Source organism: Macrotis lagotis, chromosome 1 (assembly GCF_037893015.1).
Source record: "Macrotis lagotis isolate mMagLag1 chromosome 1, bilby.v1.9.chrom.fasta, whole genome shotgun sequence".
NCBI lineage: Eukaryota > Metazoa > Chordata > Mammalia > Peramelemorphia > Peramelidae > Macrotis > Macrotis lagotis.
The window spans coordinates 920322003-920341397 of NC_133658.1; the positions used below are offsets into that span (position 1 = coordinate 920322003).

The window sequence follows — 19395 nt, forward strand, 5'->3', positions numbered from 1 at the left end:
CCAAGAAAGTCCACTCAGTAGATTATCATGGAGAAAGGACTGACGAACAGTTTTAAAGTCCGCAGTGAGATAAAAGAGAAAGGACTGAGAAAAATGCAATTGGGTTTGGTTACTAAGTGATTATTATTAAATTTGGAGATAGTAGTTTCAATAGTCGGGAGGAACCCAGGAAAAATCTGAGTCTTTGTAGAAAGGCAGTTTTAGGATTCTTCAAGGAATTCAAAATAATGAGACTTGAAAGTGATTATTGATGTTATTATTATAATTGTTTTAGAGAAATATGAATTGTTCTCATAGAAGACAAAAACATATTTGGTAAGTGTTAGAAAAAAAGTAAAAACGATGTAAGAAAACTATGAAAAGAAAGCTAATTTTTCCTCATTCTCTCTTCTTTGATTTGTGAAATGCCTTTGAAATTCTTCCTAGATTCCTTTACTTTTGGGGGACTTGGAACCACTTGACCTTGCTCATTAAAGTAGAATGTTTTTGTTTGTTTATGTGTCTGTTTACTTTCATATCTTCCTGTGACTATAAGCTGTGAAAGTGAAATGTTAATTTTTTTGCAACTCTATTCTGGGTAAAAAAAAAAAGCTCATTTCTTTAGAAAGTACTCAACCTTCAATTTTCAGTCACTTTTGCTAATAGGTTAGAAGTCAAGATCCATGACTATCTTCCCTTGTTAATTATAAACTCAAAAGGATAATGGTCCAGATGCTGGAAAATTTGTCCTGCCCTCATGATGTTTAAATTACAAGAAGAGACCAATTCATCAGATAGTATTCTGCAAGGATCATAGTCTTTGAGGAGCAATTGAACCACATAAGACTGTATAACCTTCATTGGCATATCAACAAGGAGGATAATGAGTTCTCTTATTCTTTGTTTTTTTGGATATATAATCCTCTCTTTCTCAATTTGGGGGTGGGTGGTCATTTTGGACAGATGAACTTCACATATAGTTTAAAAGGAAATCCCAGAGAATAAAGTTTCATTTCTGTCATTTTATTTTAACCCTATATTTTAGGGTTTACAGTTTTAGACTTGAAAATGCCCAAGATCAAGTCAGTGTGATTGTAGCTTAGGTTTTTTTCTTTAATTATTTTTATTTTTAATTTACCTTATTTTACTTCATCAGTTTAATATTATTGCAGCTATTATTATTATTATTAATTATAAAGGGTTGTTTTAGGTTTTTACAAGGCAAATTGGGTTGAGTGACTTGCTCAAAGTCACATAGCTAGGTAATTATTAACTGTCTGAGACCGGATTTGAACTCAGGTCCTCCTGACTCCAGGGCTGGTACTCTATTTACTGTGCCACCTAGCCACCCCAAATTATAAACTTTTTATAAAAAAAGTTAAATATGATGTTGCCTTGGGCCTTAAGTCTTCTTAATACTCATTTTTTAATTCTGTTTTGGAGCTCAATCTCAAGTACTCCTCTCTTCCTCTCCTAAGGCACAGTCGCACTGAACTGAAAAAGCTCTTGTTTCTAGTGGTACCACACTCAATACTTGTTCTCCTTCTTCTTCATTCACAGTCATGGTCCAAGATCAGGTTTGTTCATAAACCCAATGCCTGGTTTCCTGAAACCCTGAATGGTCCTTCAATCTTCTCCCACTCAGTATTTGATGTTCTATAGATACAATTTCTGTGGTAAAATTTCCTAAGGTGAAATTTGACATCATTAACGTGAAAGCTGAGGTGAAATTTATTTTTCCCCTCAGAGATGTTTATTGTATACTTTTATAATGACCTAGTAGAATTGTGTAGACTGTAGAGTTGTTCATGTGAGTTAAATCTTGAATTATCATCATCAAACATTACAAAAGAGGTTACAGTTTTTGAAGTCTGATTTATTTCCCTTAGGACCTACTCTTAGTTGGTTCAATGAAACCTGGAGTTGTTTACATTTCATTCAACCCAGTCCTCATCCCTTGTTGTTTTCTCTTGCATCTTCTCTAAATGTCTTAGAAGGATGACTGTTTTACCCTTGTGGTTTTGCTCCTCTGCATTTATTTCCTGGCTATTGTCTGTGTATTTGTGGGAAAAAATCTGAAAATGTCTGGCCTACTCTACCATCTTCCAAAAAATATATCTAATTTTAGTTTTAAAAAAGGACAGAACAGTATAGTAAATCCATATCATTTGTTATTTCAGTCATTATCTGAGAATAGACATATTTTAGGCAAGAAGTGTTCAGTCATAGCCTAGAGGCACGGAATACTCAACATGTAAAAACTGAAGTGAAAACAAAGTAAAAATGTAATTGGTTAATACTTGATATTAATAATAATAAAATAATTAATAATTATTAGCTAAAATATATTAAAAGCCAAAAATGAAAATAAATAAAATTACAGTAGAATATTGATAATATTACATTTAAAAACTAAACCAAATATCACCCTTTGGTAATCCTTACATATAAATTAGTGGTACTCTTTCATTTTTCAAGTGGACAACACTGGTATCGATGAAGAAAGGTAGAATTGCATTCATGAAGACCAGCATTGACATTATTCCTTTGACATTTATTTGCCATGTGGTTAGGAATAATACATTTGACCTTCATTCTCACCAATTCCCCCAAATGTAAATAATAATAATAATAATAATAAGAATAATAATAAATTAGTATTTTCTGCCATATTCTTCCATCAGATAAGTAAAATATTTTGATGACTTTAAGATGTGATATGAGTTACTATGTTGATGATAAAATGATGATGATGATGATGATGATGATGATGATGATGATGATGATGATGTTAAAGAGGAGGAAATTAATAGTGAGAGTCGTGAAAATTATGGTGGTAATGATGATGATGACAGTGTTGGTGATGATGATGGGGAGGATGGTGTTGGTGGTGATAATGAAAATGATGGGTCAAGGCAACGCATTGTATGGGAAGATGGTAGGATAGGTCATAAATTAACAGTCTCTCCAGATTTCTTTCACAAACAGACCAAAAATCACCAAAGAGTGAATGTATAACAGCAAAGATAAAGAAGTATGGCAGCTGTCCTGCTAAGATAACTTGAGAGAACCTCACAAAAGACAACACTATCTGAGGCTGAGGTGTGGTCTAAGTGAAGAGTAGACACCTACAGTCAGACACTATTGAATTAACAAAAAGTGGGTCCAAAGACAGGTCCATTGAAAAGGAGACTAGGCCTCAAGAAATTTTACTTTCTATAATTTTACCTCACAACCTCCAGAACTTTCATCTCATAAACTTCCATCTAGAAAATAGCAGACTAACCCTGAGTTGGAAAGGATTGAAGGATGCCCTCCCCATCTCCCACTGTTTCTTTAAGCTAGGCCTCCAATGCTGACCAGGAGTGATCCTAGGTTATGTCTGGGAATGAGGAGGAGGAAGAAAATGCCTAGGGAATATAGACCCAAAGCCAATTTGGGAGACAATGTAACTGTGGTCCAGAATTGTGGGTGGGAAGGGGATCTCTGAACTTGAGCTTCTGGATAGAATTCAGAAAACGAGAGCAAAAAAGACTTGAGGCTACTCCCACAACGTTGGGCTAAAACCTGATTATAATAATAAGGAAATAAAAATAAAATAAAACATTTTAAAAGGAGAAAGCAAATGAGAAATAATCAAACAATAAGTCAATTCTTTGGTGAAAAAATCTGAGTTCATATTTAGAATAATACAGTGAGATTTTAAAAAAAAGTCACTCCTACACTCAAAAGTAATGTCACATGGTCTAAAGATACTCTCAAATTCTTAAAAGAATTTAAAAATGAATTTCAAAATCAAATAAGAGAGAGAATGATAAAAATAAGGGAAAATGTAAAAGCAATTCAATAAAATTATGAAAAGAAATTTAACTAATTGTAAAACGAGATACTAAATTTTAAGAAAAAATAACTACTTGAAAACTAGACATGGGATAAAGGAATCCGATGATATCATAAGACATCAAATATAAAGAGAACTAGAAAAAAATAGAAGAAAAGTTGAAACACCTCATTAGAAAATCATTTGAAGGACAGATACATGAGAGAAAATCCACATTTTTGGAATATCTTAAGTTTATGATTAAAAATAGAATCTAGAAAAATTGTGACAAGAAATTATTAAGTTAAACTGCTCTGATGATTTTGAATAGGAAGGTAAAGTAGAAATTATTTATTTTTTTTGTTTGTGTTTTCAAGGCAATGGGGTAAAGTGACTTGACCAAGGACACACAGCTAGGTAAATGTTAAGTGTCTGAGGCTGGATTTGAACTCAGGTACTCCTGACTTCAGGGCTGCTGTTGTATCCACTGTACCACCTAGCTGCCCCCAGAAATTATATATTTAAAAAATTATCAGGGGAAAAATTAAAGGAATGTCATAAGCAAGTTTCAAAGCTCTCAAGTTAGAGAGAACATATTGCAAGGAATAGGACAAAAAATTAAATACTTTAGAAATATACTCAGGATTTCACAACACTAGAAACTTCTCTTCTAAAAGACTGTAAAGTCCTAGGCCATTATTTTTCAAAGAACAAAAGAATAGGGATTCTATTCAAGAAAATCTTAGCAACCTAAGTAAAATATTTATCTTGAATGAAACAAAAATGGACATTTGATGAATTGAAAGACATTTTGATATTTGTAACAAAAAAGACTAGAAATAAATGGAAAATTTGATATAAAAAATTCAGAAGAAATCTTAGGAAATCCTTAAAGACTAACTTATCAGACATTGATTAAGGTCAAACTATGCGCCTTTATGTGTGTGTGTGTGTGTGTGTGTGTGTATGACTCAGTAAGAAGGCAGATGAAATACAGTTTTAGGCAGACAGAAACAAAACAATTTTCTTTTATGAGGCCCTGAAGACTATAGCCTTATGGTGAATCTCAAGTATCCAATCCTGATGGAATCACAATGATTAAGGATAGGAGTATGACTCTATAGATATGGGCTGAACACTTCCATAGTGTTCTTAGCAGACCATCATCAATCAATGCAGAAACCATTGACCATTTATCTCAAATTGAAGTCAATCAGTCCCTGGCTGAAGTTCCAACTGAAAAGGAGGGTTTTGAATGGAATAAGACTCCTTTCAAGTGGTAAAGAACCTGGTGCTGATTCTTTTCTGACAGATTTACAGCATGGGGGTGTCTGTTGTTCATCCAAAAATTGACTGAAATTTTCCAGGTTATTCAGCATGAAGAGATTATTCCCCAAGAATACAAAGATGCCCCCACCATGGATCTCTATAAAAGTAAAGGGAATACATTGTCTTGTGAAAATCACAGGGGAATTTCTCTTTTAGTCATTGCTGGTAAAATTAATGCCAGAGTCCTTGTCAATAGACTGATCCTTCACCTGGAAGATGGTCACCTTCCTGAGAGCCAGTGGGACTTCAGAAAGGATAGAGGACCAGGTGATATGGTATTTGCTTACCAACAACTACAGGAAAAATGGCAAGAACAAAATAGAGGTCTGTAAACAACATTAATAGATATGGTCAAGGTCATCATTTGCAAGGATTTATGGAAAATCATTCAAAATTGGGTTGCCTGGAGAAGTTCAACACTATTGTGCATCAATTTTATGATGGCATGCTTTCTCGGATTCTAAATAGTGGATGATGCTTTTGAAATTTCCCATTCGGGAATGGAGTAAAACAAGGATATGTCCTTGCTCCTATACTTTTTAGCATGATGTTTTCAACCATGTTATCAAATTTCATCACCGAGGATGAACATGGCCTCAAGATTAGCTATCCCAATAGTAGCAAAGTATTAAACTTGAAAATTCTAAAGTCAAGACCAAAATAAAGGAAGTTTTGGTGTATGATCTTCTGTTTGCATATGATTGTGCCTTCAATGTGACCTCTGAAGCTAAGATGCAACAAAGTCTGGATCAGTTCTTGGCTACATGAAACCCAACTGCTCCATCAGCCAACACCACATCATCATATGTAGAACCATTGATTACAGCAAATGGAGAAATTTTGAATATTGTGGACAAGTTCACTTCTTTTGACAAGTGTGCTTTCCAGGGAAAAAATACAATGACAATGAGGTTGACACACATTGCCATTACTAGCTAAGTATTTTGGAGACTCTAAAGTAAGTGTGGTAGAAAAGAGATATTAGACTGACCCCTAGAATGGAAGTCTAAAGGGTTGTACTGATCTTATTGCTATTTGACTGTTAAGTCTGGACAGTCTACCAGTGACATGTCAGGAAACTGAATCACTTCCATTTAAATTGTCTTAGGAAGACTCTGAAGATCACATGGCAATAGAAGATACCAGACCCTGAAGTCCTTTCTGAAGTTAAACTACCTAGCACTCCAACATGTTTACAGAGAGTGCAACTATGATGGGCTGGTCATGTTATTAGAATGTTTGACACACTTTTGCCATAACAAATATTTTATGGAGAACTCACAAAGGGCAGGCTCTCACAAGGGGGTCAGAAGAAGTGATATCAAGACACCATGTGGGCTTCATTGGAAAATTTTAGAATAGATAGCTTGGGAGACACTGGCAAAGGAACACTGAGCTTGGTGTGCTCTCATCAGTGAGGGTGCTACCTTCTCTGAGGAAGACAGAATTGAAGCATTTCAAAGGAAACTAAGTTTAGAGAATGCACACAGGTGTTCACATGGACCATTTGTGCCGGTCCCATGGTAGAGTATTCCCAGCTTGTATTGGGACACAGTAGGACAGTTTATAGTTGTCACAAACATAATGCTGTTATTTTGATTTTCAATAGCAAAGGACAAAAACCAATGAATGGATGTAAGTACTATATATATATATATATATATATATATATATATATATATATATATATATATATATATAATATGTATTTAAATTTTTAATCATGTTTTGTAAAGTTTATGATATTTCTATGTCATTTGATTATGTATGTGTACATATATAAGAATTCATACAAAAACATACAATGCATAAATATGTGTGTGTAAATGTTTGTTGTTTCTGTATATGTGATAATGTTATCAGATTTCATAAAAATGTTATCATTACCAAGGAACTTTGAACAAAAGGTTGGGCTTGAATTGTGCATGATAGGATGCTTTTATAAATAATATTGGGTAGGAATAGACAAAAGAGAACAACTATTTTCTAAATATGTGATGGGAATGGAAGAACTAATAAGCGATTGAGGTCAGGTAATGCTGGAACCTTAGTCTTCTGAGAATTGAAGAAGAAAAGTGTGCACATCTGGAAAAAAATAGAAGTCTTCTGAAAATTTAGAGAGGCAAGAAAACTGGAGAACAGTGTGGAAAGAGATTTTAAGAGCAGTATGTAGATTGTCATTTAGGAGAATGGGGACACAGCATGGGGGCAGGGAATTTTGTAGGGGTTGAGGATTGAGATTATAATGGCTAAATCAAGATGGTCAGGGCTAGACTCTTGGAGGGGTGGATAGGATGGGAAATTGGAGAGTGGGGAAAAGGTAAGGTAATAGGGTAGAATAAAGAGGCTGAGAAGGAAAAGTAAGGGAAAATAAAATGGAGAGAAATTCAAAAATAGTAATTAAACCCCTAAAAGAATATGCGATCACTTTTTTTTCACTTGACTAAAAATAGCTATAATTTCTACAATTGAAAAGTGCCTTTCCAGATTCTTTGAACATTTATCAATTGAAGAATGACTTGTTTTCTTGTAAACTTGAGTCTGAGGAAAGGCAGAAAGCTCTTAGCCATTTTCCAAGCTTGTGCTTCTGATAAAACATTCATTTCTAAGATATATAATATATATATATATATATATATATATATATATATAATAGCAAACTGAGTCAAGTTTATAGGAACACAAGTCATTCTCCAATTGATAAATGGTCAAAGAATTTGGACTGGCATTTCATAAACTTTCAGATGAAGAAATAAAAGCTATCTCTACTCATACAAAATAATCCTCTAAATTATTGTTGATTAAAAAACACAAAACAATTCTCTAACCAACTCCCATCTATTAGGTTGAGTAAAAAGATTAAATAGAAAAATTATCAATGTTGGAGAGTATGTGGGGAAAACTGAGGCAGAAATGTGCTCTTTGTGGAGTTGTGAACTGTTCTAACTTTCTAGGAAAGCAATTTTAAACTATTGCTTTGAATATTCAATATTTGAACTATTCAATCTCCAAATTGAACTAAAGGTCAATAAAACCGCGTATGAACTTGGATCCAATAATATTGCTACTAATTCTGGATCCCAAAGAGATCATAAAGAATAGGGGAAAAAAACTAACTCCATGTACAAAAATATTTATAGCTGCTCTTTTCATATGTCAAATTATTGGAAATTGAAGGGATACCCCTATATTGGAGAATGTATTCACAACCTATGCTATTTGTACGTGATGGATTATCATTCTGCAAGAAAATATGAGTATGAGGACTTGCATTTGGGGGTGATGAGTGAAGACAGCAGAACCAGAGTGGTTCTGCTGTCTTCACTCATCACCTGTTAATGTACACATTAAAAGTAATATGGGGGGGGTAGCTAGGTGGTGCAGCGGATAGAGCACCAGCCCTGGAGTCAGCAGTACCTGAGCTCAAATTGGGCCTCAGACACTCAATAATTACCTAGCTGTGTGGCCTTGGGCAAGTCACTTAACCCCATTGCCTTGCAAAAACCTTAAAATAAAAAGTAACATTGGGAGATGATCCAGTGTGAGGGAGGCAGCTTCTGTTAGCAGTTTGGTGATTAAGGTCAATACTAAAAGGCCTCGCATGGAAAAATTTCATCCACATCAGACAGAAAAACTGTGTAGTATGAATGCAGAACAAAATATACTATATATACCTTTAAAATTCCTTTTATACTATTTTTTTCATTTTTAATCCCTTAGTTTTAATTCATGTTTCACAACATAACAAATAGACACATGTTAAACAAAATTTATGTTATCAGATTATTCCAGGCCATGAGGTGAGGGAGGTAAAGGGGGTTTGCAAAAAATATGGAACTCAAAAGTCTGCAAAAGGAGGAAGACCATAATTATCCTTTTGAGTAAATAATTTTTTAAAGAATTAATTAGAAAGTTTCACCAAAATCCTGACCTACAGGAAGAAGCCGTTTCCACTATATTCTTTCATTTAATTCTAGTGCCTTCTCTCTGTTAATTTTTTCTACTTATATTGTTTTCAGTTGTTTGTACTATACTATTTGCTGTAGAGATTAGCATTATAAGGGTATGGGATGTGTACAGCAGGTCTCTTTGTGTTGGCAAAGAACTGGAAAATGTAAGAATATCCAACAGTGGGGGAATGGTTGGAAAAGTTTTATTGCAAGGGTTTAATGGAATTTGACTTACCCTATGAAATGATGACCTCAATCTTAGAAAGACATGGAAAGACTTGAATGAAGTGGTGAAGAATCACAACAGAACCAAAATGCCATTGCATAAGGTAACACCAATACCATTTTAAGCCTGTAAGTCCATATGACTATTATAAATACCCAAATTAAGAATAAAGAACATATGAAGAAAGATGCTATTGATACCTAAAGAAAAAACTAATAGGTATACATGTGTATAATTTTACATATATACATACTATTCTTTCTATATAGGACAGATTGGGTGGGAAGAAAGAAAAATGGGGAAAAGAAACAGCTTTATTAATAGGTTTAAATGGAGAGCAAATTGCAGCTAATTGATTTCCAGTTTCATGTACAATTAAAAAAACTTATGCTGTTATGAAAATGCTAGCTTTGTTCTATGAATTGAAAGTGAACTATTTTTTAAAAATTAGCAGTTAGGGGATTATAGTGATGATGATGATAAAGCAATCACTGTTTAGCTCAGGGAAAATTTTGCTCCTGAATATGATTTATTTGCATATTTTACAAATAAATACTTTTCCCCATAATTTCTATTAGCTTTGGATCCTATCATTGCATTGGATAATATTTCTTGCTGTTCATCTGAGACAAAGATTAGGCACTGATAGTCTATAAAGCTAAGACAACAACTAGGTAGGAAACTCAGATGAGTTACTGAATTATTTTTTTACCACTCCTGTAAATGAATTGCTCATCACAATACAATAATTTAGTTAATTTAAATAATTTATTTGATTTCTGTAAAGTGAAATTACTTTGCAATAATCATCATTTTGTAGTCACAGATTCAGCCCTTGGTTTTGTATTAATACAATGTTCTTTCTTTTCTAAACCTTGTCTTTTCTGCTTTAGGTGAAAAAGTGAAATAAACCTGATGGGGAAAGAAAAGAATCAGTCTTTTATTATAGAGTTCATCCTATTAGGATTATTGGATTCAAACCACTATGGATTGCTATTCTTAACAATTATTCTCCTTGTTTTTATGGTGGCAATTATCGGAAATACTATTTTGATTCTCCTTATTCGCCTTGACATCCGACTCCACACTCCAATGTACTTCCTTCTCAGTCATCTCTCTTTTACAGATATCTTGCACATCTCCAACATTGTTCCCATGATGGCCAGTAATTTCATATCTGGCAGGAAATTCATCACTTTTGCAGGTTGTGGGTTCCAGATATTCCTATCTCTCATCTTTTTAGGTATTGAATGTATTCTTCTTGTAGCCATGTCCTATGATCGCTATGTAGCCATCTGCCATCCGCTGCGTTATCCAATGCTAATGAACCATCGAATCAGTGTGCTTATGGTTGCTGGATGCTGGCTTGGGGGAACCATCAACTCTACAATTCACACAACTTATACACTGAAACTCCCTTTTTGTTCAAGATCCATTGACCACTTTTTCTGTGAAATTCCAGCCATGTTGAAGCTCTCCTGTGTTGACACATCACAGTATGAAAGAGGAGTCTATGTGAGTGCTGTCTTCTTCCTACTACTGCCTTTCTGCACCATTCTTGCCTCTTATGGTCAGATTCTCCGTACTGTGCTTCACATTAAATCCATAGCAGCCCAGAAAAAAGCCTTCTCCACTTGTTCCTCCCATCTGGTTGTAGTTATCATGTACTATGGTCCATCTATCTTTACATACATGAGACCAAGGTCCTATCATACTCCAGGTCAGGACAAAGTCTTATCCATCACATATACCATTCTTACACCAATGCTCAACCCTATCATATACAGCCTCAGAAATAAAGATGTCTTGTGTGCCCTGAAGACAATATTAGGAAGGGTATTTATGCAAAAAAATTAATATGTATTTAAAATTAGATTCAGTGCCTCTGGGTGACCTGTTAGAAATGTGCAGAAATTATCCCCAAAAGAATCCAAGCATTTTGATAAATAACACAAAAATTGATGCTTTTGATTGTCATTAAATACAGAAGAAAATAAAGACAACCAACTCACATATTTTTACTCTAAAGAACTTATATTGTGGATGCTATTTGTTTAATTAAATTTATGTTATGAATTCTGGTTTAATTTATACCAAGAATGTTAGTATTTATTGGCATTTCAGTTCCTTCATTAAACAACAGTATCGTATATAGAGGAGGCATCTCCACTAAGTGAATGGCCATAATGTACTCATAAAATAGACAGGTTACTTCTACCTAGGCAGGATGACATGGATGCATGTCATGCATCATGTCTAGCTGGTCATAAGATGGTCACTTGCTTGAACTGGAGGCATGAAAGTAAATTAGAACTTTTCATGTCTTTTACATATTTCTTCTGCAAGGGGCTTGATCACAAAGACAAGGAAAACAAGGATGGACACCCCTAGCTAGCTACCTATGATTGCAGAAGTGATCTTGCCATTTGCAGTGCAGAGCTCTAAGATTCAGTATTGTTAGTTGATACGTGAGTTCAAATCTCTACTGATATAGTATATAACATTCTTATAACAGTTTTCTAAGATTGTCTTGCGTATGCTATATCATAAATGTTTAATCTTCTATCTAATACTATAAAGCCCTCTAAAGTATAATATTCTATCTAATATTATAAAGCCCTCAAAATATATAGAAAGCACATGTATGCTTGTCTGTACTCATCTCTTCAGTTCTTCTCTCCCTTTCATTTAATTGTTTGCAATCAAACTTGAATGATTTTCATTCTTTATTACCTTTATTACTGTACACATTCTACAGAATAAAAATGAAGGAAATCATGTAACCATTCTGAATGGCGCAGCTACACATTGAAGATTCACAACCTCAACTGGGACATCACTGATAATTTTTCAAGCAGTCTTAAGTCTCACAGCAAGCCTCTCATTTTCTCATTTGAATTTTTTGGTCAAATTTTGAAGATAAAAATGAGGCAAGATTTCCCTTCTCTCTTCATCTTTTCTCAGTAATGTGCCTCTTCTAATTGTCTCTTCTTTGACCCCATTTTCCATGATGTAGTTTCTAATTTTACTGAGGTTAAACCCTCCACCTTTCAAATAATCCAATCTTCCTTTTGTCCTCCAGCAGATAATCACACTCTGTTGTCATTAATCTTTCTCTTATTTTCACTATCTTTCCATCAGATTTATTATGTTCTACTGTTTATGAACACGCACATATTTCCTCCATCCTGGAAAAAACCTCAAAATCTCACTCGATCCTTCCATCGTTGCTATCTCTTATTTTCCTTTTCTTTCAAGTTGAATATACTTTTTATTGTACTCATCAGCATCTATGAGTTTATAAATAAAACATATCTCTACATAGGTATATGTGTACTTACATATATATACTTATGCATGTATGTACATATGCTTGCTATAGGGATACATATTAAGGACTTCACAGAAATATGAAGGGTTCCACATTAACTAATTTTTATATATTTTTATTTGAGCATGGAAACATCTAGATTTTTTAATCAAATCATGCTTTTGAAAATGAGTAGTGTATTATATTTAAAGTATGGTTAAAAACTAATAATGTATGTGACTAAGAAATGACAGAATTTTGTATTCATATTTATTTATGTCCAAAACAATTTTTTCATAAATTATTTTTAGTTCAATTTAATTTAAATACTTAAAGTATGATTGTGGTTTATTTATTTTATATTATTATAATAATTTTGCTGTAAGAGCACACATAATTCCCCTCCCTCCCCAAGAAGATGAGAAACCTTAAGAATAGTGAAAGAGAGAGAGAGAGAGAGAGAGAGAGAGAGAGAGAGAGAGAGAGAGAGAGAGAGAGAATGTACTTCAGTCTGTGTTCAGATTTCAATAGTTCTGTCTCTGGGGTGAGTTTCCTTCTTTATCATAAGTCTACCATAAAAGTTGCTTCAAAATTTTTCCTACAATTGCTGTTACTAGTTGTATTTCCCTCTACTCTATTCCTCCCCATCCTCATTTATTCTTTTCTCTCTCTCTTTCCTTTCATCCTGACCCTGTCCAAAAGTGTGTTTATTGTATCTGAGTACCCTCTCCTACAATCTTCCCTCTCTTCTATCACTTATTCCCACCTTCCCTCCCCGCATTCCCCCTTAACCCATCCATTTCTTCTCATTTTTCTCTAGGGTAAGATTGATTTCTATACTCTATTAAGTGTGTATGTTATTTGCTTTCTGAGCTATTTCTGTTGAGAATGATGGCTAACTTATTCCCACTTGCCTTCCCCTTTCCACTCCTTTGAAAAAGCTTTTTCTTAACTCTTATGTGAAACATCTTAGCCCCTTCTTCCTCTCCTTTATCTTCCTCCCATTACTTTCCTTTATCACCCATTGATTCCATCTTTTTACTATATTATACCATTATAATCTGTTCCTTCCTGTGTCCTGTCTATATATGCTCCTTCTAACAGCTCTTATAAATGGGTAAGTTCATATGAGTTATCAATATCTTCTTCCCATGCATGAATAAAAACAGTTCAATATCATTAATTTCCTCATATTTAGTCCTTCTTGTCTACCGCCTTTTTGGTTCACCAGAGTCCTGTCCTTGGAGAACAAACTTTCTGTTCAGCTCTGGTTGTTTCCATAGGAATGTTTGAAAATCCCTGTTTCACTGAAAGTCCATCTTCTCCCCTGAAAGAGGATGTTCTGTTTGGCTGGGTAGTTGATTCTTGGTTGTAAACCAAGATCTTTTGTCTTCTGGAATATCATATTCCAATTCCTATACCCTTAATGTAGATGCTGACAGATCCAGTGTAATTCTGACTATGTATCCTTGGTAGTTGAATTGTTTATTTCTGGCAGCTATCAGAATTTTCTCTTTTTCTTGGGAATTTTGGAATTTGGCTTTAATATTCCTGAAAGATTTTCTTTTGGGATCTCTTTCAGGAGGTGACTGGTGAATTCCCTTAATTGCTATTTTTACCCTCGGCTTCTTGGATCTCAGGGAAATTTTGCTGTATCATTTCTTGAAAAAATGAAGTCTAGGCTCTTTTCCTGGTTATGAATTTCAGGTAGCCAAATATTTTTTACATTATTTCTTCTGGATCTGATTTCAAGGTCAGTTATTTTTCCAATAAGATATTTCACAATTTCATCTAATTTTTGGCTTTTTTTGGAAGAGTTTTATTTCTTCCTGATTTCTTGAAAAGTCATTAGTTTCCTTGAGTTCCATTCTACAATTGATGGAGCTGTTTTCTTCAGCCAGATGGCCAGTTCTGCTTTTTAAGGTATTTTTCTCCTCATTTGCCTTTTGTTTTGGTTTTTCTGTTTGGCCAAAACTGGTTTTTAACATGTTATTTTTCTTCAGTATTTTTTGTATTTCTTTCACCAAGCTGCTGGTTTGGTTTTCATAATTTTTCTGCATCGCTCTCATTTCTTCTCCCAATTTTTCCTCTACCTCCCTTAATTGCTTTGCAAAGTATTTTTTGAGTGCATCCATAGTCTGAGTCCATTTTCTATTTCTCTTGGAAGTTTTGGATAGGGAAGCTGCAATTTTGTCATTATCTGAGTATGTGTTTTGATCTTCCATGGGACTAAAGTAATTTTCTATGGTCCGATTCATTTTTTTTTTTCTGTTGTTTACGCATTTCCTCAGCCCAAGACTAATTTACAGCCCTTCGAAAGCTTTGGGTTATTTTTTGGGACACCCCACTGGGACCTTTATTCCTCCAAGATCTTATGCTCTCTTGCTTATGCTTTGATTTGTAGATGACCACAGGTGCTCCCCTCTGCCCTAGAGCTGTGAGGAGGAACCCTACTATCTTAGTGTGGAAAACCAAACTGCCACCTGAATCTGAGTGTGTATGAACAGCAGAGTCCTACCTCAGGGAGAGCAGAAAGATTTCTGCTGTCTCTTCTGACTCCCTTACTGTCTGTGGACTGTGCTCTGGAGGTGCAGGCTGGTTTACTCACAGTTCTTGCTGCAGGGCCTGCAGCCAGTGCTCCTCACTCCACACTCATTCTGGTATAGCAGAGTTCTCTCACTACCCCTTCAAGCTGTTACCAGTGATCCCTGGGCTGGGCTGGCCTGTGCTGTGACCCAGACTTTTTCCAACTTCCTGCCCTGGTGAAACACACATTTCCCTTGGAATTTCTAAGTTATATTGGACTGGGAAAAATGTATCACTCAGGCTTTCTGTGGGTTCTGCCCCTCTAAATTTTGACTAGAGTCATAATTTAATGACTTTTGGAGAATTGGGGGGAAGGAATATCTGGGAAATGCTGCCTCATGGCGCCATCTTGCTCTTCTCCCCCATCTTTTATTTTCACTATCTTCCTATCTACTTGCTTATTTCCTACTGACTATAAACATGCTCCTGTCTCCATAATGAGAAAAAACCCTAAAATTCTCACCTGATATTTCCATTCTTGCTAGATATATCTCCTCTGCCTTTACTGATTAAATTCCTGCAAAAGGCTACCTTCAATACATGTATCTACTTCTCTCCTCTCACTATTGTTAATCCTTTACAAATCAGCATCCAAAATAGTGACAATAATGATATTGTTTGAGAACAACTATAGATTTGTTCCTCAATCCTCATTCTCTTCGATCTCTCTATAGGTTTGACAATGTTGATTACTCTTTCCTCTTTGACATTCTACTTTATCTCATATTTCAGGATGTCTCTTTCTACTGGTTCTCATCCTACCCATCTGATCATTCCTTCTTCATCTCCTTTGTTGGGTCCTTTTGTAGAACATCTGCTCAAATTTTATGTATCCCACAGTGTTCTGTCCTGGTCCTCTTCTTTTATCCCTTTACAGTACTTCCTAAATTGATATTTTTTAGTTTAATTACTGTCTGTATGCAAATGATTTTCAAATCTACTTATTCTTCCCAATCTCCCTTCTGACTATAAACCTTAAGTCTATGATTGTTACTTTCTCACATCTCAAACTGGATATAAAAAAGATATCTTAAATTCAAAATGCCTGATACCAAACCTATTACTTTTCCCTTCATTCTCACCCATCTTCTAACTTCTTGTAACTCTCTAGTTCCCTCAGGAGGACACTTCACTATCTCTCAAACCCCATATTCAGTCTGTTGTCAAGGAATCATATTATTTCATTCATTCCTTCATCTCATCTTGAAACCCTTTTCTCAAACAGAAGGAAATTGCATTATCTTTGATGTCCTCCCCAACTCTAGAGAGAAAAAAAGAAAGATGTTCCTTGAATGCAGTTGACCAGTTGTTGAGTAGCTTCAGGGATTGGAATAGTTAAGGTACTCCTTGGCAAGGGAAATATGAAGATCAAATAACCAAATTCCTTACAGTTACTCTAATCTACATGAGACAAAGTGGAAATTTGAAGAGGACCAAGGCCAATATCATAGTGGAATCATTTTTTCCTGAAAACTGTTGAGTGGGTTGTGAGGTCTGAGTTTGTCTCCTGTATATGTGTATGACGAAGAGACAGTGATCATGGAGCCTATGAGGTTTTCCTGAGGGACTTTCATAGAATTTACTTATATAACTGGACTGACTAATATTCTTATCAAATTATATGCCCTTTGATCACTTTGCCTCATTCTAATTATGAAGAGTTTGATTGTGTGGGTCAATCCAAATGATATCTCCATGAAGCCATGTGACTAGATTAAACTCATCTCTTGCTTCATTGTGAATATTCTATCAAAATATTCTGCTTCTGTTCCCTGAAAAGCAAAGCCTGACTTCTTTTTATTGTTTAATCTTTTCAGTCATGTCTAATTCTTTGTCATAGAAGAGTCCTTTGTCAGAAGCACAAGTTGTAAAAATCATTTCCTAAGACTCCATTTCTTTAAATGGTGGTTGCAGTAGGATTGCTCATGTAAAAATACTTTATTTGAATGTGATTAAAATTTTCCTCTATGTCTTTTAAAATGTTTCCTATCTCTTATTTGGCAACAATCTTCTCCCTTTTCCATGGATCTTATAGATACTATTCTTTGTTTTCCTAATTGCTTATATTATGTCAAAATCCTATGTCCATTTTGACATTATGATAGTATCAGGTGTGAGATGTTCATCGTTGCCCTGTTTCTGCCTTGCTATTGTTCTATTTGCTCAACAATTTTTATCAATGAGTGAGATTTTATCCCAGAATCTGAAGTCTTTGGATTTATCAAACAATAGATTAGAATAGTAATTATTACTATTTCTTTTGCACTTAATCTATTCCTGATCCATCACTCTATTTCTTAGTCATTAACAAACTGTTTTGATGATTGAAGATTTATAATATAATTTTAGATATGGTATAGTGAGGCCACCTTCCATTGTGTTTTTTTTTATTAATTCCTTTGATAATCATCACCTTTCATCCCTTCAATTTAATTATTATTTCTTTTAGGTCAATAAAGTAATTTTTGATAGTTTTATTTTAATGGAACTTCATAAGTAATATAATTTATGTAGAATTTTCATTTTATCAATTATTTAAATCTGATTTATATGTGTGAAAAAGTTTCATAATTGTTTTCATATGTCTCTGATTTGCTTTAGCAAGTAGACTCTCATGGATATTATGTTATCTTCAGTTACTTTAACTGGATTTTCCCTTTCTATCTCTTGTTTCAGTGATTTCTTGGTAATATATAAAAGTACTGACAAATTATGTGGTTTTAATTTACATCCTGAAACTTTACTTAAAGTTGCTAAATGTTTAATGTAGTTTTTTAGATGATCTTCTAGGATACTCTAAGTATATCCTCCTATCATCAGCAAAGAGTGAGAGGCTCTTTTTCCTCTGTTAAAATTCTTCAATCTAATTTTCTCCTCTTATCTCTAATATATTAATATATTTTTATATAACATACCATTTGTAATATAATATTGAATAGCAATTATTGCAATGGGCACCTTTTGTTTCAACCCATCATTATTGTGAATGCCTCTATTAGACAAACACTACCTATTTCTTTTAGGAATGCTCCATTGATTGCAATATTCTGTAGAGTTTTCAAAAGGAATGAATGCTATATTTTGACAAAAGCTTTTTTAACCATTTATTAAAAAATGTGATTTCTGTTAGGTTTGTTATTGATATGGTCAATTATGTTGGTAGTTTTCCCAATATTGAACTAACCCTGCATTCCTGGTATTAATCCTATCTGACCATAATATATTATTCTAACGATAACTTGCTATAATGTTTCATTTAATTTTTTAAATATTTATTAGGGAAATTGGTTTACAGTTTTCTTTCTGTTTTGATTCTTCCTGGTTCAGGCATAATCACCATATTAGTGTCTCATAAGAGGAATTTGGTAGAATTTGTTCTTCACCTATTTATTTCACACATTTTATAACAAATTGAAATGAATTATTCCTTAAATATTTAATAAAGTCCACTTGTGAATACATCTGACTGGAGATTTTTTTCTTAGGGAGTTCATTGATGAATTGTTCAATTTCTTTTTAGGGGATGGGATTGTTTAAGTATATAATTTCCTCTTCTTTTAAACTGCACAATTGTTTATTTTTTGTAACTATTCATCCATTTCTCTTAGATTGTCAAATTTATTGTCACACAGTAGGACAAAAATTGAATTATTACTTTAATTTTCTTCTCATTGATGATGAATTTAACTTTTTCATTCTTTAATCCTACTAATTTAGTTTTAGACTTTCTTTTATCCAATTATATTAATCAAACATTTATCTATTTTTTGTTTTTCTTTCATAAAACCGACATATTTTTATTAGTTAAATAATTTTCTTACTTTCTATTTTATTAATTTTCTCTTTTATTTTAAGAATTTCTGATTTGTAATTTATTGTGGATTTGTCCTTTTTGTCTAACTTCATTAGTAGCATGCCCAGTTCATTGTTCTCCTCTTTTTCTATTTTATTTATATAATCATTTATGGATGAAAAATTTCCCCAATCTCTCACCCCATACCAAAATAAGTTCAAAATGGCCGTAAGATTTAAACATAAATATGACACCAAAGATACATTAATGTACTAAGCAATACTCTATCTGTCAGATCTAAGGAAAGGGGAGAAATTTATGACCAGGCAAGAAATAAAGTATAATACAATTTGCAAAATGAATGATTTTGACCATATTAAATGAAAAAGGGTTTGCATTAAT

The 19395-nt window shown here is 33.8% G+C and overlaps 1 protein-coding gene across 1 annotated transcript; it reads left to right on the forward strand.

Moving 5' to 3' along the window:
• Positions 1–10214: 10214 nt before the first annotated feature.
• On the forward strand, positions 10215–11161 carry LOC141492587 (olfactory receptor 2AJ1-like). The gene has a single exon (XM_074193021.1). It carries the CDS (start codon positions 10220–10222, stop codon positions 11159–11161), a length of 942 nt encoding a protein of 313 aa, XP_074049122.1. The 5' UTR covers positions 10215–10219.
• The last annotated feature ends 8234 nt before the right edge of the window (positions 11162–19395 follow it).